Below are 25,870 nucleotides of genomic sequence, written 5' to 3'. Positions count from 1 at the left end.
CTACACTATAATTAATTTTGGTTACAAGAAGTTGAATATCGGTCTTAAAATGTTCTTTCAATTGATTCTGTACTGAAATGCGGGCGAAGCGCGCGTAAATTTTGCTTTTTCGCCGTGGACTCTGGCGCAGAATCGATGCTGAATTGGTCAATTTGGTGCCCCCTAACGGTGGCCCCCGGGCGGCACCCGGGCATGTTGCCCCCCCCCCCCACCCCGTAGTTACGCCACTGCATCTAGGCCTACCCATTTGAGCGGCACACAATTATTTTTGTAGTTTTGGCCCCCTCTTATCCCCCCTCCCGCTCAAAGCTGACCGGCCTGGTATTTCAGATTTGTAAGCCTATGCCTTTTTTGTACTTCAGCCAATTTTGGGCAATTTTTGTCAGTTCCCCCTTCCTCCCCCCAATAAGTTTGCACCTCTCTCTTTGGCCCCTCGCTACTGAGGTCCCGGACTGAGGTCAATTATCATGATTTTTTGTTTTTTATGGCCAGAGCAGGCCCCCCAATCCCCAAATTCTCCAAAATCCCCCCCAATTTTGACCTAAAAGGTCCACTTTTTCCAAATCCGCCACCCCAGTCCAAATTTTGTAAAAGGTCCAATTTTTCAAAGTCAGCCCCCCCAATAAATCCTGGTTACGGGCCTGAATCAGAGGAATATAGGCTACCTATATTGGAGTGATTAAATTTAGCTTGACCAATTTTGAGCGGCTGATGAGAAATTATAAAGTTTGCATTTTTTTAATTTTTATACGTAATTGAGGGCGCACATTGTCATACGGGCGGTTTTTATCAGAAAAACACATGTGAAAATTTATCAACAATTTTACGATTTCACTCTGCTTTCTGGCTTGATTTTGATGTCATGGTGTTTTAAAGTGTTTGTATGATATATCTGTAATCATACCAATATGGCTGGGCATATTATGTTGGCAGGTACGGTAGGAGAAGTGAAGTCGTTGAACCCAAATTTAAGCTTACCTCACTGTAGTATACTATAGCCCGAGGTACTCACACCTCTGTCACTAGTCTACGATTTCCACTGGCCTTATCCGTAACAAAGGTCTGAAGGCAAGGCTCCTAGGCATATCCAGGGCCGCCGCTAGAGGGGGGGGGGGTATGGACAAGCGGCTAGGGGACGACAGGTAACCTTCCGGTCAGCTATTGTTGTCACGCAGTAAAGCTGAATTTATACTCGATCGCCGAGCGATGCGATTAATCGCTTTTGAAAAAGCGATTTGCAATCGCCGAATTTTGCGATGCATCGCCCGTTGCTTTTGCATTTATACTTATCACGGCGATAGCGATTGCAGACGACAATTAAAATATTCTAAATGCCACAAAATACATTTTTAAAACATGAGTTGCTGTCAATAATTATTGCTTTGAATTAATTTATCACCAAAAGTTAAAAATCGAGAAAGGTAAATTAATTAGCAAAATAATAGATCCAGTTGGTTGTATATGATTGGTTGACGCATTCACGTGTCAAGCGATATCGCTGGGAAGTTGAGATTTCTTCAACTTGCAAAAGCGACATCGTTTTTGCCTCCGCGATTTGAATCGATTGATCGGCTTGACGCTCTGGAAATGTAAGTAAACATTGAGCATGCGTGAAAATCGCTTTTCTGCAAAAGCGATCGAGTATAAATTCAGCTTAATCCGTTGACCGCTATCATGTCAATCGACATCTAATTGATCGATTGATCCAATTGATATTATGGAGTACCCGCGGCGCCCTGTGATGCAGCAGGCACAGGCCGGGTAGAAGCTAATTTTTTGGACCAACGCTGGCATTGTAGTAGCGCACTGTGTCTAATATAATAATAATAATAAATTAATATTAATAATACAAAATATTCTGATCATGTGGATTTTTCTTTGTTTTATTTCTCATCATTATTGCTTTCCTTTGTTAGGCCCACACTTTATTTTCTTCTTTCTCCCTCCCTTTCATTTTCTTTATTCTTCTCATCAGGAGATTTTTTTTCCTTTTCTTCAAAATTATGTAGGCCTAGTTATTTTCGTTCTTATTCTAATTTTTTTCTATTTATTCATTTCTTATAAGCATTTGCATTTTTTCTTCATATTTTTCTATTCATTCGAAATATTTACTTTATCTCAGTTTGTCCCTTTATTTCCTTTTTCATTTACTTAATTTGATGTATTTCAGTGTTCTTTCATGTTTTTCTGTTGTTATTTTTTTTCTTTATTCATTTCTTTGAACTAGGGCCTAATTCGCCCGATTTATTTTCTTTCTCAAACGTTTCTTTCCTCTTTCATTTGCTATTCCACTAGTCTTTCCTAGCTTCTGTATAAATTATCTTTTCTTTATTTTAATTTAGATTTTCTTTTACCTCTGCTTTATTTCTCAGACTTCAGCAGTGAAATATTTCCAGAAAGCATCAACATCACTGTTGATGTTGGGATAACGTCAAGAGTGACTGTTTTATTTGTAGAAAATCTATATAATTTATAAAACAAGTCATTTTTTTTTATATATAGATTTTCTTTTTCTTTTCACCTTTTCTTTCTGTCTGTTTCTTCAAAAATATATATGGTTCTTTTCTTCTTGATTTCATGGACTTCTTCCTTTAAACACATACTTTTCGATTCAATTTGTGTGAAAGGCCTAGCCTTTATGACTAGTGTATAGTATTTTAGTGTAGTGTATAGTAAATTTTGGCTTCGTTAAAGGTTCAGTATTCTCTTTAAAAAACATGCATGTGTTTAATCAGTTATATTTAAATGCTTTACTCAATTAACTTTAATTCCTTTAATTCAGGCCTTTGTTTAATTTTTTTATGATTTATTTATTTTTTATTTAATAATTTCAAAATCTTAATCTCTAAATAAATGCAGGGATTTCATATCATCATTATTATTATTATTATTGTTATTATTATTATGTTGGAGATGAAACCAAATAGGCCTAAATGAATCTGAATATTGAATTGCATTTTTTTTCACCTAGTTAATTTTCTATTAAATTTTTGTATTTTATTTAATTTAATTTAATTTAATTTTATTTTATGTAATTTTATTTTGTGTGTGTTTTATTTCAATTTCAATTTCGATTTTAGGGCATAGGCCTATAGAGCCATATTATATACATAATTCTATTAATTCTAATGTTTATTTTCTTTTTAATTATTAATTAGTTAACTTTATTTTTTATTGTCAATTTATTTATATATTTATTTATTTATTTGTTTATTATTTTATTTTCTCTTGTTTCTTTCTTGTTTCTTTTTCTTTCTTTTTTCCCCTCCAACTATTTTGGCATAGTCGGCCCGGCAGCCGACACGTGCTGCTTGTGGGCATGACATAATGGTTTGCGATCGATGCCTATCATCAATGTATTGTGACCCCGACTTCCGATCGATGTCATTGAGTGGATAACGGTCACATGCACGGAGAGGGAACAATAGCGTGAGTGTTTGATTGACAAGGTTACCTGTCGTCCCCTAGCCGCTTGTGGGTATGGGGAGGTGTGACACCCCAATACACAATTTTGTCGGCGAAAATGGACTTATTCAATCAAGTTATTGTCGTCAAAAAACGTGTTTGTCGATGTCGGCAAATGTAGTCAAAGCTATTTGAATATTGTCGGCAATGTAGTCAAAGCTATTTGATTGTTGCCAAATTGCAAGAGCATGAAGAGTGTTATAAAATTAAAAGCATATTATAAATGTGAATATTACGAAAGTGCTGTTGTTACATCGTCATCGTAATAGACCTATTCTGTCGGTCGGATATCCGGGCATGAACCGGCTGACAATAGCACTGGAGTGAAAATAACATTTGCATTCACTGAATTCTGGAGTGTATCACAAGCTATCACACTATTGTGCTAGTCCGAATAATCAGACCCAGAATAAAATATTAATTTCTGACATGATCGTGTACTGGGTCTGAACTGTTTCCATGCAAAATCTTGATGGCAAATTGGACAAACAAAAGAAGCACATGGTTCTACTTGACAGCTTTTTAATCCCTAGATTCATGTTACATGAATTACGCAAAATTGTCATCCTCGCCTAGATAGGAAAGTCAGCGTAATAGTACGGCACTACTATTGTGCCAGGTTTGACTCTCTGCAAATAAAAATATGCGATAAGTTGTTTTCACGGCATTGCATGAATGCATTCCATATGGGCCATGAGTTGGTTTGTTTACATTGCAGTAATTCCTTCAGAATAGTCAATACAGATTCCAAACAGATAAAACTTACCTCATATCAGATTTAGTTACCCTTATTTAATAACTCCAAATTGACATGACAATGCATTTATTTGCTCAATTTCATACCAAAATGGTTTTGTTAATATTGCAAAATATGATGGAAATCACACAGGGTCATATCTGCTTACTGCAGTAGGCCACTTGAGGTAATCAATATTGGTACTTGAATGGCGTGACTCAGTGACTTTCTGCTCATTGTAAGACTGATGTGTTGTAAACTTGATTGCATAACATTATGATTGCAAACTGATATCCTTTGTATTTGAGTTGTCAATTATGGGAGTACTTCTGTCATTGATGTAAACATTAAAAAAAATGTCAACAAAATATGCTACTGCACAACTCTATGCCTGTATGTGTGTGTCTGAGGGCTGATCTGAGGGCTGATGACACTCATTTGATGGGTGTAGAGACCATTGCATTTGAAATCGGTGTTCGAATTACCATTTGCAACGCTGCCCGACAGAATATCGAATTCGTAACTATCGTATGCAAATTCTAAACTTAAGTTCATGAATAGCGCCACTCAAGCTAGTTATTTTATTTTACAAGCATGACAAGGACATTTGGAAGCTACAAATTGTGTTCTATTTCATGATTTAGTGTACCGGTACTAATTGTGTAGAGCTCTGAAAGTTCTATTACTCAATAATGCCTCTTTACAGCAGCGTAGCTTACGAGTAGATATTTTGCATGCTAAAAATACATTTTGTTCAAAATAATAAATATTTCTTTGGTGACTATTGGTTGTATTTCGACATCTAGGTATCCATCGTAGTTTGAAGGATGCAGACACCCCCTGGAATGACAAGCTGAAGCTAGCTAGATTTGCCTGGTGTTCATCACAGTGTTTTCTTCCAAACAAACAACAAGTGTTACTGGACTGGGTCTGCAATGCATTAGCAAATCAAACAAAGTGAGTGTGGTACTAAAGTTAATTTTTTATTACTTCCGTGGTCCAAGCTGTGCGCCAAGCTATTGGTTGTTGGCGCGGCGCGTAGTTGGCGACATTGTCACTTCTACGCGATCGCAAATCGCAATTCACCAGCTGCGTACCGGACCACGGAAGTAATAAAAATTAAGTTTATAATATTTTCAAGTCAACTTTTGACGGGAGCATATTTTAAGTGTACATTGCGTATTTACTCTGTTGAAATGCACTTGTCTCCGAATGTCTGCTGAAGGTGATCATCTGCTGTAGCCCAGTGGAAATTTATGAATGCACTTTGCGCTGTAGGCGTAGTTAGCTTTGACTTTGCAACATCACGGTAGTACATGCTCATCATACTAAGGTTAACAGTAAACTAATTTGGTATATACTGTGGAACCAGGCCTAGAAATCTGTGACAGATTGGATTCTCGCAAGAGAATTTTGCGAGAATCCCTGATTCACGCAAATCTACATCCCGCTCCCGCTGCACAATGATTGAAAAAAATACAGCCCTCATACAGTCTGATTTAGTCAACCAAGATAGCGGCTCTGGCAAACGAAACATCGGCACGCAACTGATGGCTGTTTTTGCTGTTTAAATGCCCTCTCAAATCAGTACAAATTATTAATGATTTAAGTAAATTATACCATAATCTGCCATTTTGGGGGTTTAGTTGCTTATAATGAAGTATAAATAGTCAAACCGGGACTCAAACTGGGTACATATTTTTTTCTTTCTGTACACTGCCAATGCATTATGCGAATCCATATGGTTGATGTTTTATGAGAAACTTTGCGTGAATTGATTAGCAGATTCGCGTCAGATTTCTGAGCCTGTGGAACTCAGTTTTCAGTGATTATTATGATAGTCATTTATGACTATTGAAGACTGAATTTGAGTTCCTTGAGTTTGTACTTGAGCAGAATTTGTCTTTTGAGTCTAGTAATGACTACGGCACTGAAACATGTCACAAGGACGCTCACTTAAATTAAAATGCCCATGATTGTGAGAATAGATGTCAAAGGTCATGAAGAGCTTCCACTCACACAACTGTTGCTTCTTTTGGACAGCATCTAAGTGATGATGAAGCCTGTATTTTGTATCAAAGTGTTTTCAGACAGAGTTGGACTGGAAGCTAAGAATTCAAGGTTGATCAGCAAATTCAAATTTATAGCAAGTCTTGAATCGGGGTGGGAGTACTCAAGTTTGGTTTGGGTAGGGATGTGCTGCTGAGAATTTAAGTGGATTTATCCTTATACCAATTTGCTAATAAATTTGGACCCTTTACTACACTGAAAGTCTAAATTTTCAAATTAAAAACAGGGAAAATATGACACAACATCCAATGGGGGAGTAACACAAAATATATAAACAGAGTTAAAAACCTGATGTTTCGAAAAGACAAAACTTTTCTTTTTCAAGGAGTAAAAAATGAGACCGGCTCTCAGTATAGTGGAGACCAGCTCTGATCATAAAAAGAAGAAGATAAAAAGCTGCATTGACTAAAACATTGATTAAGCAGTAGGAAATAAAAGAAATCTAAATAACAGTAAAGCCTAGAGCGGGTTATGACAGGTGTGAAAAACCATAACAGCAGGCAAAGTATGGAGAGCCAAATGGGAAAAAAAAACTAGGGAAAGGCACAAAAAACATATGATAGGCCATTACTCCCTTGAAAAAGAAAAAGTTTTGTCTTTTGAAACGTCAGGTTTTTAACTCTGTTTATATATTTTGTGTTACTCCCCCATTGGATGTTGTGTCATATTTTCCCTGTTTTTAATTTTATCCATTGCTAGTGTGACACTATTGTATCCTTTTGGGTCCATCCTTTGGTTCCCTGCTGGTCAGTTGGAACAGATTTTCCCTGTTTTTATAAATTTTCAAAGTTACAAGTTTTTACTTTTCCCCAAAACTTTTTGTCAAATTAAAAAAACTTTGGCTACAGTGAGGAAAATTGGGCTATTTTACAGACCAATTTAGATAATTCTAAAAAAATTACCCATCCATACCAAAAAAAAAGACCCAAATGGAGTATTGCAGTTGAAAGCCATACACCCTCTGTGGAAGATGAGTGTATTTCAAATGAGGTTACCACAATGTGTTTCTCCATTTGAAATCTACACCACCTGTGTAGGATAAAGGTCTTCATAGGGGGGGGGGGTCTATGGATTTCAACTGGAATAGCCCAATGGTGAATTGTGTATGGTTGATGCTTTTCTAGTTTTACTGCTGAGCAAAATAGGACTTTTTCTACCAGGACCCTAGAATTAGACAAGGAGAACCGGGACTCCCCATATACCGCCACGTACAATCAGCTATGGGGAGAAATTTGAGGGTATTCTGGTCCTTGCTGACCGTGCGCACGGACACACGAAAACAATTCTGCATCTCATCTGAAGCGTCTTGGTGCTGGCGCGCAGGTCGCATCAAGTGCATCTCTCAAATGCGCCCATCATCCATGTTGCGCTTGCATGACAACGAATGCCTCAAGCACATTCCGAGGGAAACCGAATACCCCCGATTTTTGCTCTATGCCTGTATCAAGATGGCGGTCAAGTCCCGGTTCTGCGGATACAGGAGGCAACTCATGCGCCAGAAACAAGTCCCATAGCCTGCTTAATTTCACTCTTGCTGCTGAGCCATTGATTAATTTAGTCATGTAATTAACAATTTAGTTACTCTCAACATATCTGTTTTCTTCTTCAGGTTTGACATAGAAGATGAAACAGTTTGCACACTGTGGCAGTATCTACATGACATCCTGAACAACAAACAGATGAAGAAAACTATTGAATCATCAGCGTCCATGTCAATAAGAGACGCCCTATACCCTGTGAGTTATGATAAGGCCTAAAAAATTGTTTGATTGGCGTAACCCGACCTACCCTAAAAGTAGACCTGCCCTGACTTTTTTTTGGTGCAAAAATAAAAATAAAATATTGATAATAAAAGAAAAATTTAATTTAGTTAAATTTAAAAAATAGAAGAAAAAAGTTCCAATGCCTTTATCAAATGCAATTTACAGCTTAAAAAGTATAAAAAAGAATAATACCTATCTACCGTAATTTTTTTGTGTTATGCCAATCAAACAATTTTTTTGGCCTACATGTAAATATAGGCCTAAATGTGATCCACTATCTGATCCAATTAGGCTAAAGGTGGCTATATTGTAAAATAGAGATATAGCATGAATTCAGAGAAAGAATACATAGTAAAAATGACATTGTAAAAGCTCATAGCTTTGCAACCAAGTATGCTATAATCCATACATGTATATCCACCTCCAGTCTCCGGTACTTGCTTAGTTTAGCTTTGCGTTGTTCCTTGCATGTACATATGCGCCACTTTGGTCGCGCGGGTAAAAGTATGTACATGCACCAAGTAACGCAAACGCAGCACACGCTGAACTTCAAAGCTAGTGCCGGTGACTGAAGGTACATGTAGATATAGACTATAGGGAAGTAAATACTTTTACTGGTACACCCAAGAATTCTGGAGTATTAATATGAGAAGTACCTTTTACAAAAAGTACCTCAATGAACAAAGCATATCCAGATCTTACAAAATATATTTATTTCTTGACCAGGCCCACAAAATCCACGGGACCGCGGGACCGGCGGTCCCAGAAAGAAATTAACAGCTGCAGAAAAATTTTTAAGCCAATAAAAAAAAATATAAAAAAGAAAAAAAAAAAAAAAAAAAAATCGCAAAAATTGTAAGTTTCAAACTCTCAAACTCAACTTCAAGATTTATTATTTATTGTTTTCCACCTTATTATATGCCTCTTTGTCCATTTTCCCCTTCCCTTTCCCTATCTCCATGTTCAATTTCAGTCATCCATAAAATAAACTCAGTGCGTCGTGGCCGTCGTCAGCGACTCGGTGCTCATTGAAATTCTGCAAGGGCAACGCTAGTCGTTTGTACAGTCTTTGTGAGCCTACTTAGCCCACGCGTGCTCCAAGTACCGGATTGACACAATACGATGCATGCGGAAGAGACCAGTATTAAATGACAGACACCCAACACGCTATTTGGAGGCATAATTATCTTGCTTAATTTAATTATTGTTTGGTACGAGTTTCGTATGAAAATGGTATTCCCAGCATCAAGAAATATTTCTCATTTTGTTTCTGCCTTAGTATCAACTTTTAAGTCCTTTTTGAAAAAAAAAGGGTTTTATTGTCAAGCTATTTTCTGAGCGAGGCAATGCTGACTCGTGAAGCGAAGCAAACGTAAACACAGCCGGAAGGCATGCTGTCAGCAAGGGTCGCGCTAGGCCCCGGACCCACCAAAACCGAATCTCACGCATAAATATTGCAAAAGCAGTGAGTTATTGCGTCCGGTCGTACGCAACAAAAATTCCCACATGTTGTTTTCTATATCCAGGTTTCATAAAACTAGGCTCAAAAGTTTCCTCAACTTGCATTATGCACATCATTTTCGAAGCAACTGAACCCCTGAAATACCAAATTATGGCCTTATTTACTTCAATAATTAATATTATGCACAGTAATACTGCTTTATGAGTGAAAATTTTGACAGCAAAACAGCTGTGATATCGCTAAAATACTGGCGAGATCTCTGGCAGCCATTGTATGTTTACTGGTAACTACAGAAAATAGAGGGCAGTATAAAAAGTATTATTGGGCAGCCAGTGGCGGGCGGTAAATATTAGGTAATTATACTAATTTGATTGAAATAAAAAAATAAAAGGAAAAAAAAAAAAAAAAAAAGAAGAAAAGAAAAGAAAGAAAGAAGAAAAGAAAGAAAAAAAAGAAAAGAAGAAAAGAAAGAAAAAAGAAAAGAAAGAAAAAAAAGAAAGAACAAAAAGAAAGAAAAAAAGAAAGAAAAAAAAAAGAAAGAAAAAAAAGAAAAAAAAAAAAGAAAGAAAAGAAAAGAAAGTAAAGAAAGAAAAAGAATGAAAGAAAAAACAAAAAATACAATAATATTTAATAAACCCCTGCCCCCCCAAAATAGTATGGTATTACACAAATAGATTGAATTGGCTAGACAATTATGAATAGTTGGGACCCCGATATTTCTTTAGGGACCCCCATTTTTGCATTTTCTGTTAGCTCGGGGGTCCCTTGGGACCCCCGAGCTTTTGGACCTAGCGCTACCCTTGGCTGTCAGTGTCATATTATATTGTCACGGATCGAATGATTGATCACATACCAAGGTGAGTGAATGATTTCATTTATTTATCTATCATTTTCTGGATATTACTGAACTTGATTCCATCAAATAACAACTTTCAAACTGGCCGTATTCAACAATATTCAACGATGGGACCGGGCCTGTATGCATTGGTATGGCTGGCATGGCTGCCGAATTATGCAGAAACTCATGAAGAAATCAGATGCAAATGATAAATAGTTTTGTTGTAGTATGATTTATTATTTTCATTGTAATGTGACAAGAAGATGGGTGATTAAGGTGTAGCATCTTCGTATTCTTTGATACTAATACTATACTCATATCATACTGTAATAATACAAAAGGTACCCATTTAAAGGTGCAACATTACATATTTTCACACAATTTTTATCAATAGCAGGAAATAATATGCTATATGTGTTAATGTGTTTTGAAATTTAAAGTCCTAAACATTTCCAAAAATGGTCCAAAACTAGGCCCAGATCGCACCAGAGAGCATCAAAATACCTTTGGCTTCCAGGGCCCTAAGGCGGGCCCTGGACCCCAACCGATGGGGACTTAGCTCTGGCGCTCGTGATGATAAAGCGCGCTTTATATTTGACAGAAAATATTTGCCATTACAATTTAAGGTCCCAGAAAGAGTCAACATTTTTTGGGGCCCTGTTCTTGACTGTCGACTCATGTTTAGCTAAGAACTAGTCTATTCTCAACATGAAAACAAAGGATTCTGGGAAGGGTAAGAGATCTTCTCTGTCATCTAGGGAAATCAAACAAGTTTTTCTCATAGCATTCCCCCTTATTCCAAGGTGCTTGTATAATTTGTATTTTGTCTGCACAATACAAGATGTTTAATTGTTCTGCTTTGTTTACTTGTTTTGTAGGTCCTATGTGATGCTCTGCGAGTTGATAGTGAATATGTTTCCATGGCAACTGCTTGCTGCCACATCATCTTACAGTCCGCATCTTTGGGTCGATCACTTACCGGAAAACATGACGTTATGGTGAGTATAAAGTGATTAAGGCTGGAAATAAATTCTGGAATCCATGACCAATTTAAAATTGAGGTTATACATTTTAGCTACCTGAAATAGCTTTAAGGTGATGTGCCTCAATGTGACATAGAAAACATGATGTGATTTTGATTTAAAATCTTGATCTAAATGCAAAGAATTAATTCCTCCCTCAGAGTTTTCAGATGCTACTCCATCTTTCATCAGCGAGTGAGTGACTGTATCAAGTCGCGATCTTTTTGACCTTTGACCTGATAACAGACTCATAAACTCCTGAAAGTTTAAACTGGCCCCTATCTTTGTTGAGAGATGGTTGGTTAGCTTTGATGTGAACTGCTTCTTTGACTACACGTTGGAACCACCTGCTGTCCCTGTCGAGTATATGAACTTTGTCCAAGTCCACAAAATGTCCAGAAGACTTGATGTGAATATGGTTGGAGATCTCTGATGATGTACAACTAGTCCTCCTATGTTCATAAAATCTGTTTTCAAAGAGTGTTCAGTTTCACCAATGCATCAAAATATAATTCATCGTAAATTTGTACAATTTGTCGTCTGCATCACATACTGTCCTATCTCAAAAGGCTGCCTTGTGTAACTTTTTTTAAATTGTAGTCTATAATTGAAGACAGCATTAAAAAGACTCGTTGAGTATGACGTCCTGTGAACCAGATCAAAAATGATGTATTGCGTAGGTCAGCAACCAATCGCACTGCGCTTATGAAATGCTCTTATTAATTCAGTCTTTAATTATAATTGTGATGAGAGATACACTGTAATATTAACTTTATATATTAATTTTGAGATATCACAATATTACAATATCATGTCTATTAATAAAAGAAATAAAACATACTGAAATATAAAATAACAATATGAAATACAACAATGATAATAAAAATCACACAAGGCAACCTTTTGAGATTCGACTGTATAACCACATGATGAGATTGAGTTCTATCCGTCTAATGTTTCAGATTGACCTTCTGTGCGCACTTTTACATCTCGTAACAAAGTGCTTGGAAACAAGCAATTCTCTTCAAGATACTGCTGTGCCGTGTTTGAAAATGCTGTTGAAGAAATTTACTTTGAGTCACAGGCAGAGGCAACTACAAGCACATAGAAAGGTAAAGTATGGGATTTGAGTTATTATTGACAGTATATTTTAAAATGGAGTATTTTGAGATCCAAGCATCCTCTTTTTTGACATTTTCAGTAGATATCCACAAAAGAAGCTTATTCCCAAATATCAGTTGATTCCGTTTTTGCGTTTTTGCGTTTGCGAGTTATGCATGGTTATGTGTATTACACTGCTCCATAGGCCACTGTGTAGTAATTGACCAGACCGTAATACAAGTTTGACTATATTTTTGCTGAACAAATTAATCTACAAGAACTATTTTGTACATATGTAGCCAGAGGTTTTCAGTGGTATAAAAATCAACTTTTTTTGAGAAAAGTTGGGGATGAGGATGTGGATCACAAAATGCCCCTTTAAAGTCTATTGTATTTCTTTCTTTAAATATCAAAAACAAATTAGCTCCTAAAATGCATTTTTAAGGACCAGAGGGCACAGCAGCTGAAGGGAGTATCCCATCATGCATATTGGGATACTCCCTTCAGCTGCTGTGACCAGAGGGGGTGGTTAGGATGAGGGTTAATGGAACTAATGAGTATGTTACATGTGTGGGGTGTGAGGGTGTTTATATGCAAACGAGGACACGCACAAGACTTTTCATATTTAAACTGTGGGCCTACCTGCAAATGAGCAAATGTATTTTAGCGATGTGGCCCCTACTGTGTGTTAAAAATACTCACTGCGGCTAGGCATATTTTCATACTCTGTATCATACACAACTATACACACACAAAATCTGCCATTTTGGTCTTTGGTATGTCGATTAAATGTTAATGCAGACGTCCTTGTTTTAATAACAATACACAGGGTCCGCAAATAAATTGCCTGCACTGAGGTAGCTATTCGCCAGCGAAGTGGTTACATAACTCCCTGGTAACTGGATCACGCACCTTTTGGAATTGGTAGTACATGCCATAGACTTTGTGTTGCGATCATTTTGATTGTGGTGCAGAACTCAAGAGCGTGATCCAGTTGACATAATGATAATCGGATTACACGAAACACTTCGCTGGCAAATAGGGGTATGTGGTGGGACTTATTGTACGTACATAAGTGATAAAATGAACTCAACACATGATTCTGCTAGGGCCGCACTCCACAAATATTTTTACACAACACATGATTCTGCTAGGGCCGCACTCCAAAAATATTTGTTTCATATGTATGTGCCTGGCTACAATCAGTTCATCAAAGCGTACACATATTTTCCTAACCTATTCTTTTTCTTCTTTTTCAAAGGCCTTTACTGCTGCATATGAGAGATTATTGATACCTGCCTTGGCTCTGTACACGTGTGAGGAAGTTGGAGACAAGTCAAAGCTCAAAGGTCAGATCGAAGACTTGATACTGATGGGGATATTTAACAAGTAAGTTATCTGAAAAGTCCTGTTGTCACAAAAGTGAGTTTCACACCTTCAAAGGAGGACATTTATTCATCTATCTCTAAATAGACCTAGCACATCAAAGAGAGGAAATCATCCATACCTCCCCTATACCCCCTACAGAAAGAGTGTCATCCAGTGCACCTATTTCCAAAGCGAGGACTGGGATTTGTCCTCACTATGCCAAAATGTCCTCACTTTGAATGTGGGAAACTATATCTTGTCCTCGCTTTGAATGGCTTGGCGAACACAAGCACACACACACATGAAACACACAACACATGCATACCAACAGTCAAATACTCATACATGTAGATGTTTACACATATCTGCAAATTATTTTTTGTTTGTTTCACAGAGATATGAGTGAAGTGTACAGACTGTATCTCACCATCAACAGAGACTCATTAGAAGGCAGAGATAAGCTTAAGGAAGGCCAATTCACTGACATAGACAATTTTATAGAATTTCTTCAGAAAGAAGCTCAACACTGCAAAGAAAAGGTATGTTAGGTTGTGTGATTTCTGAGAGAGAATGAATTTCAAAAGAAAGGTCCTAAAACAGGCATGCTCAAATAGATTCTGTGAAGTGCCACATTAAAAAATGAAATAACCTTAAGCGCCACTAACCAAATAGAGCGTAACATCTTATGGATAGGGTCCAGGGTCCCGCTTTGGGGCCCTTGGTTGAGGCCATGGATAAAGCTTTGGCCATTGAAAGTGTATAGGAAGGGTGTCCTGGCATGTTTTTGTTCATGTTTTTAACTATTTCAACAGACATAATATTACAGACAGGCCTAAATACTCTTCAAAATTATCAAAAACTTAAAATTTATATTTTTATGATTTTTTTCTTTTTTAATTAAGAGTGTTGCGTGCCACTCGGGACCCTGTGGCACGCAGCAAGTGTCGTGGACGTCGCTATCTGTGGATGCCTGTCCTAAAAGTTACTGCTCTCTTTCTATCTGTAGAGAGGCTGTTTGCTTTGGCAGAAGAACATTGATTTGGTGGAAGGATGAGGTTACCATGAGAACCTGTTCTATTGGTTGCGAGCAGCATCATCTTTAGCAGGCTAGAGATCTCAAGAGCATTTTATTGAAAATATATGTGGCCTTATGTGGCCCCAATGTAGTGAATGTGCATGTAGTAATTACATTTTACAGATGAAGGAACCTTGGGCAGTCAAGTTAGCTCAATTGATAAGGCGTTCGACTCTGGTGCGAAAGGTTGCGGGTACGAACCCTGGCGGTGCCTAGTACGCTCTCATGTAAAAATTGAGTTAGCTTGAAATTCCCCTGGACAAGGAACTAATGGATCAACGTCTAGGCGTTGTGCCTGTGCGTAGTGCACTATAAATCACTGCGCTTTTTTTGTCACTTTGTGTAGGTTCCAGAATGATATTTTCTTACAGAAAATATCATCTCTTTATTGAAGTGTATCATCTCCTTAGGACATTGGGAACCAGCATGCTAAAAACATGATAATATTTTCTTAATACAAACAAAAATAGTGCTGTATGATTTTTGCAGGATCGGGGAGTAGTGTAGTTATGGTGTAGTGAAGTATAAATTATAAACAGTTCATTTTTGTATCTTATTTCTTTCCAGGATTCAAGAATAAACCCTGTACTTGCTGGTTTGCCTGTCTTGTATAGGACATTCATTGCTGCATATAAGTAAGTCTATAAATTAAAATCAAGCACATGCTTGCCAAAATATATCAGCCCAAATCGCAGGTCAAATAATCAAGAAAGAATTTCTCTTAACAATTGTTTTCTATGGTACAGGAAACTACTGGAAATCTGAGAGCCAATGTTGAAGATTCCCCAATTTTTTTTTTTTTTTTTTATTGTTTTTTATGGTATAGGAAATTGTCAAAAGTCACAGTAAAATCTTCAAAAATCGCCTAATTGGGCTACCAACCCTGATCAAGCATAGAAACAAATGCTCAGAGTGACAGTTGTTATAGTGCTTGAATATTGTACTTGCCAGTTGGCAATTACTAGTTGTAAATGGGATATTGGATTTGAAATCCATACAACATCTATGGGAGACATCTGAATCTTTCACGCAGAACTATTAAACTCAATAATACTCCCATTGCACTATTTGGGAGGCTTTTAAAATATGTGATGCCTCATTCAATATGAGCCCAGGCATGCATGGATGCACTTGTTAGGTTCAAATTCTAAGTCAGTGTTGGAATGATACATATGATGATGTATGCCAATATCCATTTCAATCGCATAACTATGTTTGGTCAAAATAAGGTCAAATGTAAAAGGGGAACTTACTTTTTTTTGAAGTTTTTGTATTGCAAATATGATTTTGCTGTGATTCAGTTATCATATTGACCGGAATTATAATTCTTATCAACTTTATGGGCAATTATATTATGTTAAAATTAATCAAATTGTTTGTGTTGATGTGATTTTCCTAAATTGAATTAAGTTTGGGTGAAAAGACACACAGGAACATATTTGTCAACTTTCAAGTATTTCCTGTTTTTTATCTAAATTGTTATGGGAAACTGTTCCAGGTTTAAAAAATACATTTTTCTACTCTTTTTAGACCAACTGCAGATGCCAAGTTTGCAATGCTCAAGAAGCTGTGTGGCATTATGGGAATATCTCCTGCTGCTAAGGATTCTGGGATTGCATCAAGTCCACCGCCATCATGTGATTGGGAACAAGCTTTGCCGGCATTGGAGCTAATCCTGAAAGATGTGTACACCAATGACATTTATGTGGTAGGTTGATGACACAATGGTCTATACCAGTTGAAATCCATACACCCCTTATGGAAGACATGACATTAATCTTCCTCACAGGGAGTGTGAATTTCAAAGGGGGTTACCTAGTACCTAAATTGGTGACCCTATTTGAAATCTAAAGTCTGCACAAAAAGTAACTCAGCTGTTATAAATACACCTATAGATGATTTATTTATGCACATTTTGATACCCCATTTGTCTAATTTTGTTCAATATTGACAATACAGCAGTGTTCTGAAAGAAAAATACCCCAATTTAAAAGTTGCAGTTATTTGTATTGATTTGAAGTTAGCGCGAAGATATAATGGCGGGTTTTACGTGTTTACAGTGCTGGCATTATAACCATTGATCGCTGGAAACTGCAACTTTTAAATTCGGGTATTTTTTTGTAAAAGCACTACTGTGTTGTTAATATTGAACGACATTTGACAAATGGGGTATCAAAATGCGTAAATAAATCATCCTTCTCTATGTTGAAATATTGTGAAAACAATTATTAGTTCTGAATCTATAGGCGTATTTATAACAGCTGAGTTACTTTTTGTGCAGACTTTACAATCTCCCACACAAATTTGTGTTTGAAATTTGGTCCACTTATAAGAATTTTTGTAATATATCATTGAAGTTGATCAAATATTACACATTCAACCGATGGATGATTTCCGATGACCTAAAATCGGCAGATATTCTGCAATGATTGGTGGAGGGATAACCCTATCTAGATGGATGGTTGGCAATTGATGGATTGCCTAATTGACTGTTTAATTTGAATGGTCTTGGTACGGTTAAAGCTTTTCATGTCAATAGCAGGGGAGAACAGTATAGAGAACTAGATTTAGTTTTAATATTCTCTGTAATTTAATAAATGCTCATGCGACAAAAACAAAACATGTTCTACGGGGAGAAGGATCATTCATGTAGGGTTGGTCAGTATCGCCTTTTTTCAAATGGCCAAAATAACACCAAAATCTGTAAATATTTTGCAATTTTTTGAAATATCCAAGAAAATGTTTTTTCCTGAAATGTTCGAAATTTTCATTTGTACAGGAACAATTTTATAAAATTGTCGCCCTATCTTGGGGATGTGGTCAATGTTAAAATGTCGCCGCTGGGCAGGAAAAGCCTCCTTAAGTGTCATTGGCCGCTGAACATATATATAAAGCCTCCCATATAACCTATTGGCAGTTTTGTTTTAAACTTGTTCAAGGGCCACAAGTACATCAGAGGTTTTTCCCGCCCAGCGATGATGTCACAGATTCAAATTTAATACTGTTTTACTTGGCAGGTTTCAGTTGACAACTCAGAAGGTCAGCCTAAATTCCAGTGGTTTCTTCAGCTGCTGCAGCTACTTCTTACCTCTGCAGACAAGTGAGTAAATTAACAAGCCACAGAGAGGCACTGAAATCACAAAATCCACATAATTCACACTTCTTAACCAAATCAAAAACTCTGTATATTTAGTAATTTACTCAAATAATAATATTTTTTTAACCAGAGGATATTTACACACTCTGAACTTCCATGCTGTACTCTTTGTGTCGAGTGATATGAATGTCCTCTCCCATTAAATGTGACTGTGGACTAAAAACATATATCTTATCTTTATAGCTAATTAGTAACTATATATTGTGTGATATGCCTCTTGCTTGATATGTTTTTGCTGGTGTTGTATTTAGATAGACTGCTGCCCTCATTCGTCAACCGTCTGGATTAACAACTGAGAAAACTATGTGGAAAAAGTGACAGACTTTGCAACAGAATTCTTATGTCATAGAGCATGCGCAGTTGTGTCCAAATTGACCTTTTGACCAAGTGTTGTTTCTAGAACTTCAGAGCGCAATCTTGTCACAACGGCGCGGTACAAGGGGGTGGTACAACAGTGCGGCACACAGATGCTGCTAGTCAGTCGCGCTATGGTGCACAACCTAAGTTGCGAGAGAATATTGTCATAAAGTCTGTCATGCTAAAGTTACTCAGTCATCACTACGAAGCATAACACAGTACTTGCGCAGTGCAGATGACTGATGGAGTTAGCTTAGCATTTAGATAGCAATTAAGCATATGGCTTAAAAAATTAAGTTGACTTGCCCTTATCAACCAACCCAAAAATCTGAAAAAACAGGGTGCTTTTTTTAAAATTTTAGATTTTGATATTTTGGTTTATAATTTCAAAATATTTGTTTCGACTTGATTTTTTATAAACAAATTCCGACTTGATTTTTGCGTTTGTGTTTCACAGCAACCCTGCGACTACATTGAAAACATGCTCTATTTTATTTTTTTGAAAAGATATTGGTAATCACAACAAATTTCTGCAAATGATGATCTGAGTATAAGGCATTGAATGAAAAATAACACCACCAAAATGAATAAAGAAAGTGTCATACACCTACAACACTGAGCCATGCGCTGAAGTCAAAGTTTACTTCAATTACAGACACACTGGGCAGCTAGTATAGTAAACATGGTAAAACAAACAATAAGTTGCAGCATTACGCATCATGTCGTATTTTGCAGAAATTAAAAAAGACGAAGAAAACTTAAATCAACTGATCGACCCTGGTGTTGGCACCTTGAGGGCAAGTTAACCTTTTTTTTAAAAGCATATTACAGCCCTGTCTGTGTTTTGTGATGTCTAGACTAGACCCATTTTTCAACTGATTACCAAATGTGATCAAAAAAGGTGAATTACAATGACTTGTTTTACTGAACTTTTGCAATACAGGCCATCTGCTAGTTTGTTCAACTGTCTTCACACATTCCTGGATCTGAATCATATGCTAATTGAAGAAGAACTCACACCAATATGGAATGTCAGCCTTATGACACATCCCAGCAGTTTGCACAGGGCTGACAATTTTGAGGAGAGTAGGACAGCATTTCTGGGTTCACTGATGCAGACGTATGTCAAATTGAGACAGGTGGGTTAAGAGTCCTTGAATTTGGAAACAACTTTTCAAGACTTTGAAAGTCCTGGAAATTTGCACAAGCTCCTTGAAAGTCCTTGAAAATTGGAATTTTACCTGAAGTGTAATTGTGACAAAATTTGGGGAGCGGAGAGGAGCTGTCACTTTCGATAATAGTGCTGCATGGAGAGCTGCATCATGATTTTTGTGTTGTGGTAAGTCCTTGAAAATCATGCTTTTGGACCTTGAAAGTCCTTGAAAAGTCCTTGAATTTTAAAGGCTTCAATGTGCGGGAACCCTGATAATAGTTCACAGGAGAGTCTTTTAATTTGAATACATACAATTTGATTAGTTTTCAGCTATACATAATGACACGACAGTAGATACCTATATAAGATGTAACGGCGGCACGCTTGCTGATCCTCATTGATTGCACGATGATGCATTCACATAATACACCTGCGCGAACTAAGAACACAATTCAGGTGCTTGATGTTCATAACGGTTTCGTTCATTTAAAATAATGGGGATGTCCTCACAAAGAAACTTCATTATTTTCTGGAAAAAAGCAGTTTTCCTTACAAAAAATTATACTTAAACTGAATAAGAATCCACTACTCAAAATATTGGAAAGCCCATCCATTATGACAGAATAATGGATAGGCAAAAGACAAAATCCCATCTTTTATTCTCTAACTTAATCATGCACACCTTGTGTGGAGACCACTTGCAATAGTGTGGAAGAGACTGAAATTCTTACAAAAGATAGATTCTAATCCTAAACGTAACCCTAACCCTAAGCCTAAACATAAATACCCTATCCTAAACCTAACCCTAAAATCTAAACCCTAACTATGTAATGAACGCCTGCATGTGCGTAACGCCAAAGTGAGTGCCTGCAAACGTACTTGTAATTGGTTAATGTTTTCATTATTGTATCCAAGGTGGTGTTGTATTTTGAAATACAAAACATACGAATGCGGTCGGATTGAGTACAACTGTTAGCAGCTGTGTTCATTCATATGAAATTTTTACTATTGCCTATCAATTACATAACATTTTGTCTGTTTTGCATTTTCAGTTTGACAAACTCTTGGAGTGCTTATTAGCATCCTTCAATCAAGAAGAACCTTCAACAGACAATACAGGAGACAACTTGGTTTATTTCAATTCTGGTTTTGTACACCGGTAAGCGTTTGTTTCTTCATTAGTCTAGCTAGAACACAATATTTTTGTATCAAAGAACACAAGCACGGATGGTACAGTCCAAGCTATTTTTATGTGGCCAAGTATGGCCCCCAGAAGTGAATTAAGAAAAAAAGCAGACCCTCAGTACAGTCTGTCCACTTAGAAGTACAAACCAAATCTGTGGCATCGGGGGTCGATGCTTTGCGTCACACGCGAGCGCGACGCGACGCATAAAGAGTGTGGTGCACAAATTGCGCAGCAGTTGGCGCGCCAAAGAAGCATTGCACTGAAATATTTATTCGCATACCTCCAGTTTCCGAGGTCTATTTACTTTGTACTTGGACAGACTATAGCTGTAAAGAGAGTAGCATTGTAGATCAACTGATGGCTGTGCTGTAATACAATTCAAGATTCACCTAATGGCACACATGGGCTCCTTTGCCTTAGGGTAAATTTCACATACAAATAGGAGCTCCTCCTGAAAATCCTAACAAGAATTAAGGGTCTGTGTCCTTATTTCCTGGTGGGATTTTTTAGGAAGGGCACTTTTACTTTGTGCCTAAAATTCAATTTATATGTCATGAAGCCCATATGCGCCATTAGGCACATCTTTACGGTATCCAATCCATTCTAGCTTGAACTATTCTCTGCCAAGCAATACCATTATGTGCTGTTAACTCATCCCTCCATCTCCTGTTTTGTCTTTCTCTTCAAACTGTTGCTCTGTATGTCCATCAGCCATCAGACTTCATGTCCTGGTCAGGTGTCCTGCCCACCCCATTTCTTTGATTTGATGGTCATTGTGATGATATCCTGCACTCCTGATTTCTGTTTCAAATCTGTATTTGTCATCCTGTCCTTCTTTGTTGCACCTATCATTATTCTTTTCATGGCACTATTAACTCTGTTCACGCGGGTGTCGACTGCAGACGACATGTTTAAAAAAAATTCACAAAATTCAAAAATTTCAGATATGTGAATTTTCATGACCATATTTGACCATATTCATGACCAAAATGAGTACAAACAAGCCTAGTATTGGTTCAGTAGTTCTTAAGATAGCTCTTGATATTTTGATAAAAATTTCAAAACTTGAATTTTTTCCATTGAAGCGCATGGCTAGCACGCGGAGCATTAAGTTTCAGAAAAGCATTTGTATTATGCTATGGTTCATGCCAAATTTTTCTTATGAAATTTGGGTTACGGGCAAAAAATTTTGGAAAGCCGTGCTCTGGTGTGCGTTGTGTATTGACATACACATTTCAAATACAACTGCAATTTTGCACAGAACTAGTTTAATAAAGTAACAATTTTACAATTTCGTTCCACAAAAGAGGATTTTGTTGCAGTATATATAGGCCACCGTCCCAAAAATACATTGATAATAAAAGGAAATAGGGAAATAGTTTATTACAATTCGCTTAAATATTGATCCATTTTCTGGCAGGCGAGTATTATTTAAAATGTGGTTATTTGTAGCTTGCATTAGTATGCAAAATTTAAGTTCAGTTCAGCCTCCCCAAATGGATAGTTTTATTATGTTGTAAACATGGCCCTTTTCACATCTAATTTAATTTTGTGGGAAAGAAATATGAAAGCCATTTCTCAAGGTTAAAAGAAGTTTAGATATGTGTGATTTTTTTCAGTTTATATTTGGTTAAGGGCTGATATTGAAATTCCCTTACACAGGAAGGTGTGCGCCATCCTGCAGCTTTCCTGATAGCCTTCTTTTGTTAAAATCCTGTGTGATTATAACACTGCAATTAGCCACTTAAATTAGGAGGGCACTTTCCTGGGTTGTGCGATGAGCCGATTAGTTCAATTAGTTCAACAATCAATAAAATTGCCAGTCTTTGATAAACTTTTATTATAATCCTTGTCACCAGACCACTTCAAAAGGCAGGGTGTATCACTGATGCATATAATCCATCCGTTTTATGACTGAGCTTTCCTGAGGCGCACGCTTAGCGAGGGGAATCCTGCCTTCTTTCTGTGTGAAAGCGTGGTAGGGTATTTCAATATGAGCCCAAAACTTGTTTTATACATGATTGAATTGCAGCTTTTCCCAATGCATCCAAGAACTACCCCCTGGTTTGACCCTTGACCTCTGGAAGCTTTTCAAAGATGACCTTGTGAACTCTTACATCACTCGCATATCAGATGCGACTAATCTGGAACCACCGAAGAAGAAAAAACGCAGGTCGGCAGCAAGTTTTAGCAAAAACATTGAGACAGGCTTGGAACAAGCAGCTGGGACCTTTCACCTCTTCTTGACCTCTGCACGAGTGATTGACCTTAGTGCTACCAAGGTGATGATGGATAGGACAGAAGCACTGATGGAGGAAACACAAAAGGAAGTTTTACAGGCATTGCATACATTATGCCAAAATGCCACGGAAGAGGTATGTTTAATAACCGTAACCCTATCAAATACTTAGTAGGGTGGACGGGCAACACAGTATCTCCCAGGAGGTGCTGTACATACTGTAAGTACAGTGTCCGTGGCCGTCCCGGTTTCCTCTTCCCATGTGGTGGAATATAAAGCATTTATGCGTTCGATGCAGAATTTAAACAAACACATATTTTAAATTTAAGTTTACCAGGGACAGTGATCAAGGAACCATTGTGGTCGAGCAGAACAGGCTCTGACTCATCAGAAGGTTGCTTGTTCGAGCCCCAGCAATGCCATTGTGTTTTGCTCTTAAGTAATGCACTTTTTCCCGATTACTCCTCTCCATCCAGGTGTATAATAAATGGGTAACAGCATTCTTAAATTCTGGGAAGGTAACAGACTCGCTGTACGTGGTGGTGGTTTGGCGATCCCCCCACAGCAACATATCACATCATAGTCGGGCCTAATCGCTAATGAAAGAGAGATGGGTACTTCGTCCTGTAAAAAATGCAGGTGTGACTCCTTTACCTTTTACCAGGCACATGATGGAGGTACACTATTTTGCCCTCCATGTACAATATATGCAAAGGAGGTGAAGTATGCTGTCTTTGAGTATTATCTCTTTCTTGATTTTGACAAATGTTGGAGATTTGCACGGGGGGTACTTAGTATTACATCATCATCATCATCAGTCGGCTGCGGAGCAGGCGACTACAAGCTTTCTCCAACTGTTGCGATCTTGGGCAAGCGAAACAATTTTGTTTGGCTGCAGCATCCCTTCAGTATCTCCCAGGAGGTGCTGTACATACTGTAGGTACAGTGTCCGTGGCCGTCCCGGTTTCCTCTTCCCATGTGGTGGAATATAAAGGGCATATTCTTTCACAGGCTCGTCATCTTCAAGACACAGTATATGGCCGAGAAATTTGAGTTGATGAATCTTGACTCTGGCAACCATATAACAGCTTATTTGCCTGAATTTACGGTATTTTCCTCTCTAATTCTTGTAAACATTTCTTTCATTGTCCACCACAGGTAAATGAGCGTATACTATTTGCAACATTTCTGCTGACATACACCATGGGGGAAATCCAGCTCATTCTGTTGCAGCATACCAAATATGGCTCTAAGCTTTCCAAATATGGAAGCGATAACACTGAAGAAGAGAATCAGGCAACCCAGTCTGCTGTGGATATTTTAGGACATGCCCCATGCATTGGGGATTTTCTGAACCTGAAGTCAGGGGAGGAAGTGATGGATATAATTGGTGGATATGTGAAGGTTTTAGGAAGTGATCATCACAGACTACGACATCTTGTGGTAAGATAAACACATCACAAAAAGTAATACCCCCCTTTGTTATGAGTTCATTTTTGTTTGTTTTGAGTTCATTTTTGTTTGTTTTCTGCAAATTTTAATGCCTAATATGTCGTAATACTCCCAAAATATGTTGCTATGGTAACCCCTTGAATGAAAAAGATGCAGATTCAAAAGTTGTCGTTTAAATTTTGTCGGTTCGGCATCCCGTTATTCCAACGTTGCTCCAGTTTGGGTTGTGACGTTCCACAGGCAATGTGCATCTAATTGCGAGTGTGTAAAGATCTCTTATCTAGCCATACACGTCTAGCCCTTTTCTATTCATAGATTATCCATTGTATTTCTTTTGTTCAACGTTCTTCGCCCCGACCATTATCTAGAGTAATGGAGGTAGCTACCTGCCCAGAGACCGTTATCAAGACAATAGCTCAAGATAACGGTCTGGGACAGCAAACTCTGAACAAAAGGAATACAATGGAAATCTAGAAACACCAATATCATTTTGCACTAAACGATGAGCGACAAACGATTGATATTGACCAGAGTAGTGCTAAAAACCAGTCGCTGGTCGCTTAGCGATGTAGTATAAATCGAGCTTAACATGACAGCCTAATAAAATGCAGGCCTACTTCTTGATTAATAAGATATTATGTAGGCCCCACTTATACAATAAAATGTAATGCAGTGACATACGTAGCGACGGGGGAGGGGGACACATGCCCTGGGCCCCACCTTTAAGGGCGCCAAATTGATCTAATTCAGCATTCTTTTGGCGCCCACTGGAAGCGAGGAAGTCACAATTTTCGCATTTTAAACAAAATATAGTAATTTTTAACTTTAATGCCATTTTTATGGAACATGAGAGCACCTCAGACGTATCGAATTGCATTTTGAATATGAAGCATGTCTTTCTGATATCAAATAATTTTCATTTTTTGAAAATCACGATATAGGCTAATACAAATTTTATGACAAATTATAAAATTCAAATTTTTGATATATAACAGTCCTCGAAGTAAATTTTATAAATGTAATGATATATTCTTAAAGTGTATGTAGCTGGGAGGAAAAGCCGACGATCATTTGAAAATTTTGACCTTCATATTGAAGATATGGATTTTCCCCAAAAAAGACCTATTTTTTTGGTGTTTTGGGAAAAAAAATCCATATCTTCAATACGAACGGTCAAAATTTTTAATTGATCGTCAGCTTTTCATCCCACCTGCCTACATGTTAAGTATAAATCATCAGATTTATAATGTTTACTTCGAGTACTGGTAAATATCAAAAATATCAATTTTTAATGATTTGCCGTAAAATGTGTATTACATTGCGAATTTCTAAAAATCAAAATTATTTGATATCAGAATGACATTCTTCGTATTCAGAATACAATTCGATATGTCTGATGTGCTCTAATGTCCCACAATAAATACTG

General features: G+C 37.4%; 2 protein-coding genes across 2 annotated transcripts in view; both read left to right on the top strand.

Annotated features, from left to right (window-relative positions):
• Window positions 1–806: 806 nt before the first annotated feature.
• Window positions 807–24,154, top strand: LOC140169481 (unhealthy ribosome biogenesis protein 2 homolog). The gene is made up of 15 exons (XM_072192743.1): window positions 807–933; window positions 5,008–5,158; window positions 7,881–8,007; window positions 11,213–11,332; window positions 12,319–12,468; window positions 13,719–13,846; window positions 14,220–14,364; window positions 15,468–15,535; window positions 16,431–16,608; window positions 17,918–18,000; window positions 19,358–19,553; window positions 20,620–20,726; window positions 22,786–23,128; window positions 23,469–23,524; window positions 24,151–24,154. The coding sequence occupies exons 1-15, from the start codon at window positions 909–911 to the stop codon at window positions 24,152–24,154; spliced, it is 1,881 nt and encodes a 626-aa protein (XP_072048844.1). The 5' UTR covers window positions 807–908.
• LOC140170276 (uncharacterized) overlaps window positions 24,155–25,870 on the top strand; it is a 103,915-nt gene continuing 102,199 nt past the window's right edge. The window contains exon 1 of the mRNA XM_072193644.1: window positions 24,155–24,435. Within this exon, the coding sequence (XP_072049745.1) occupies window positions 24,196–24,435 (240 nt within the window). The 5' untranslated portion in view covers window positions 24,155–24,195. The remainder of the gene's footprint in view (window positions 24,436–25,870) is intronic.

The sequence above is a fragment of the Amphiura filiformis genome, chromosome 14, assembly GCF_039555335.1.
Source record: "Amphiura filiformis chromosome 14, Afil_fr2py, whole genome shotgun sequence".
NCBI classification, from domain to species: Eukaryota; Metazoa; Echinodermata; class Ophiuroidea; order Amphilepidida; family Amphiuridae; genus Amphiura; species Amphiura filiformis.
This window is presented reverse-complemented; position numbering and strand designations above follow the sequence as displayed.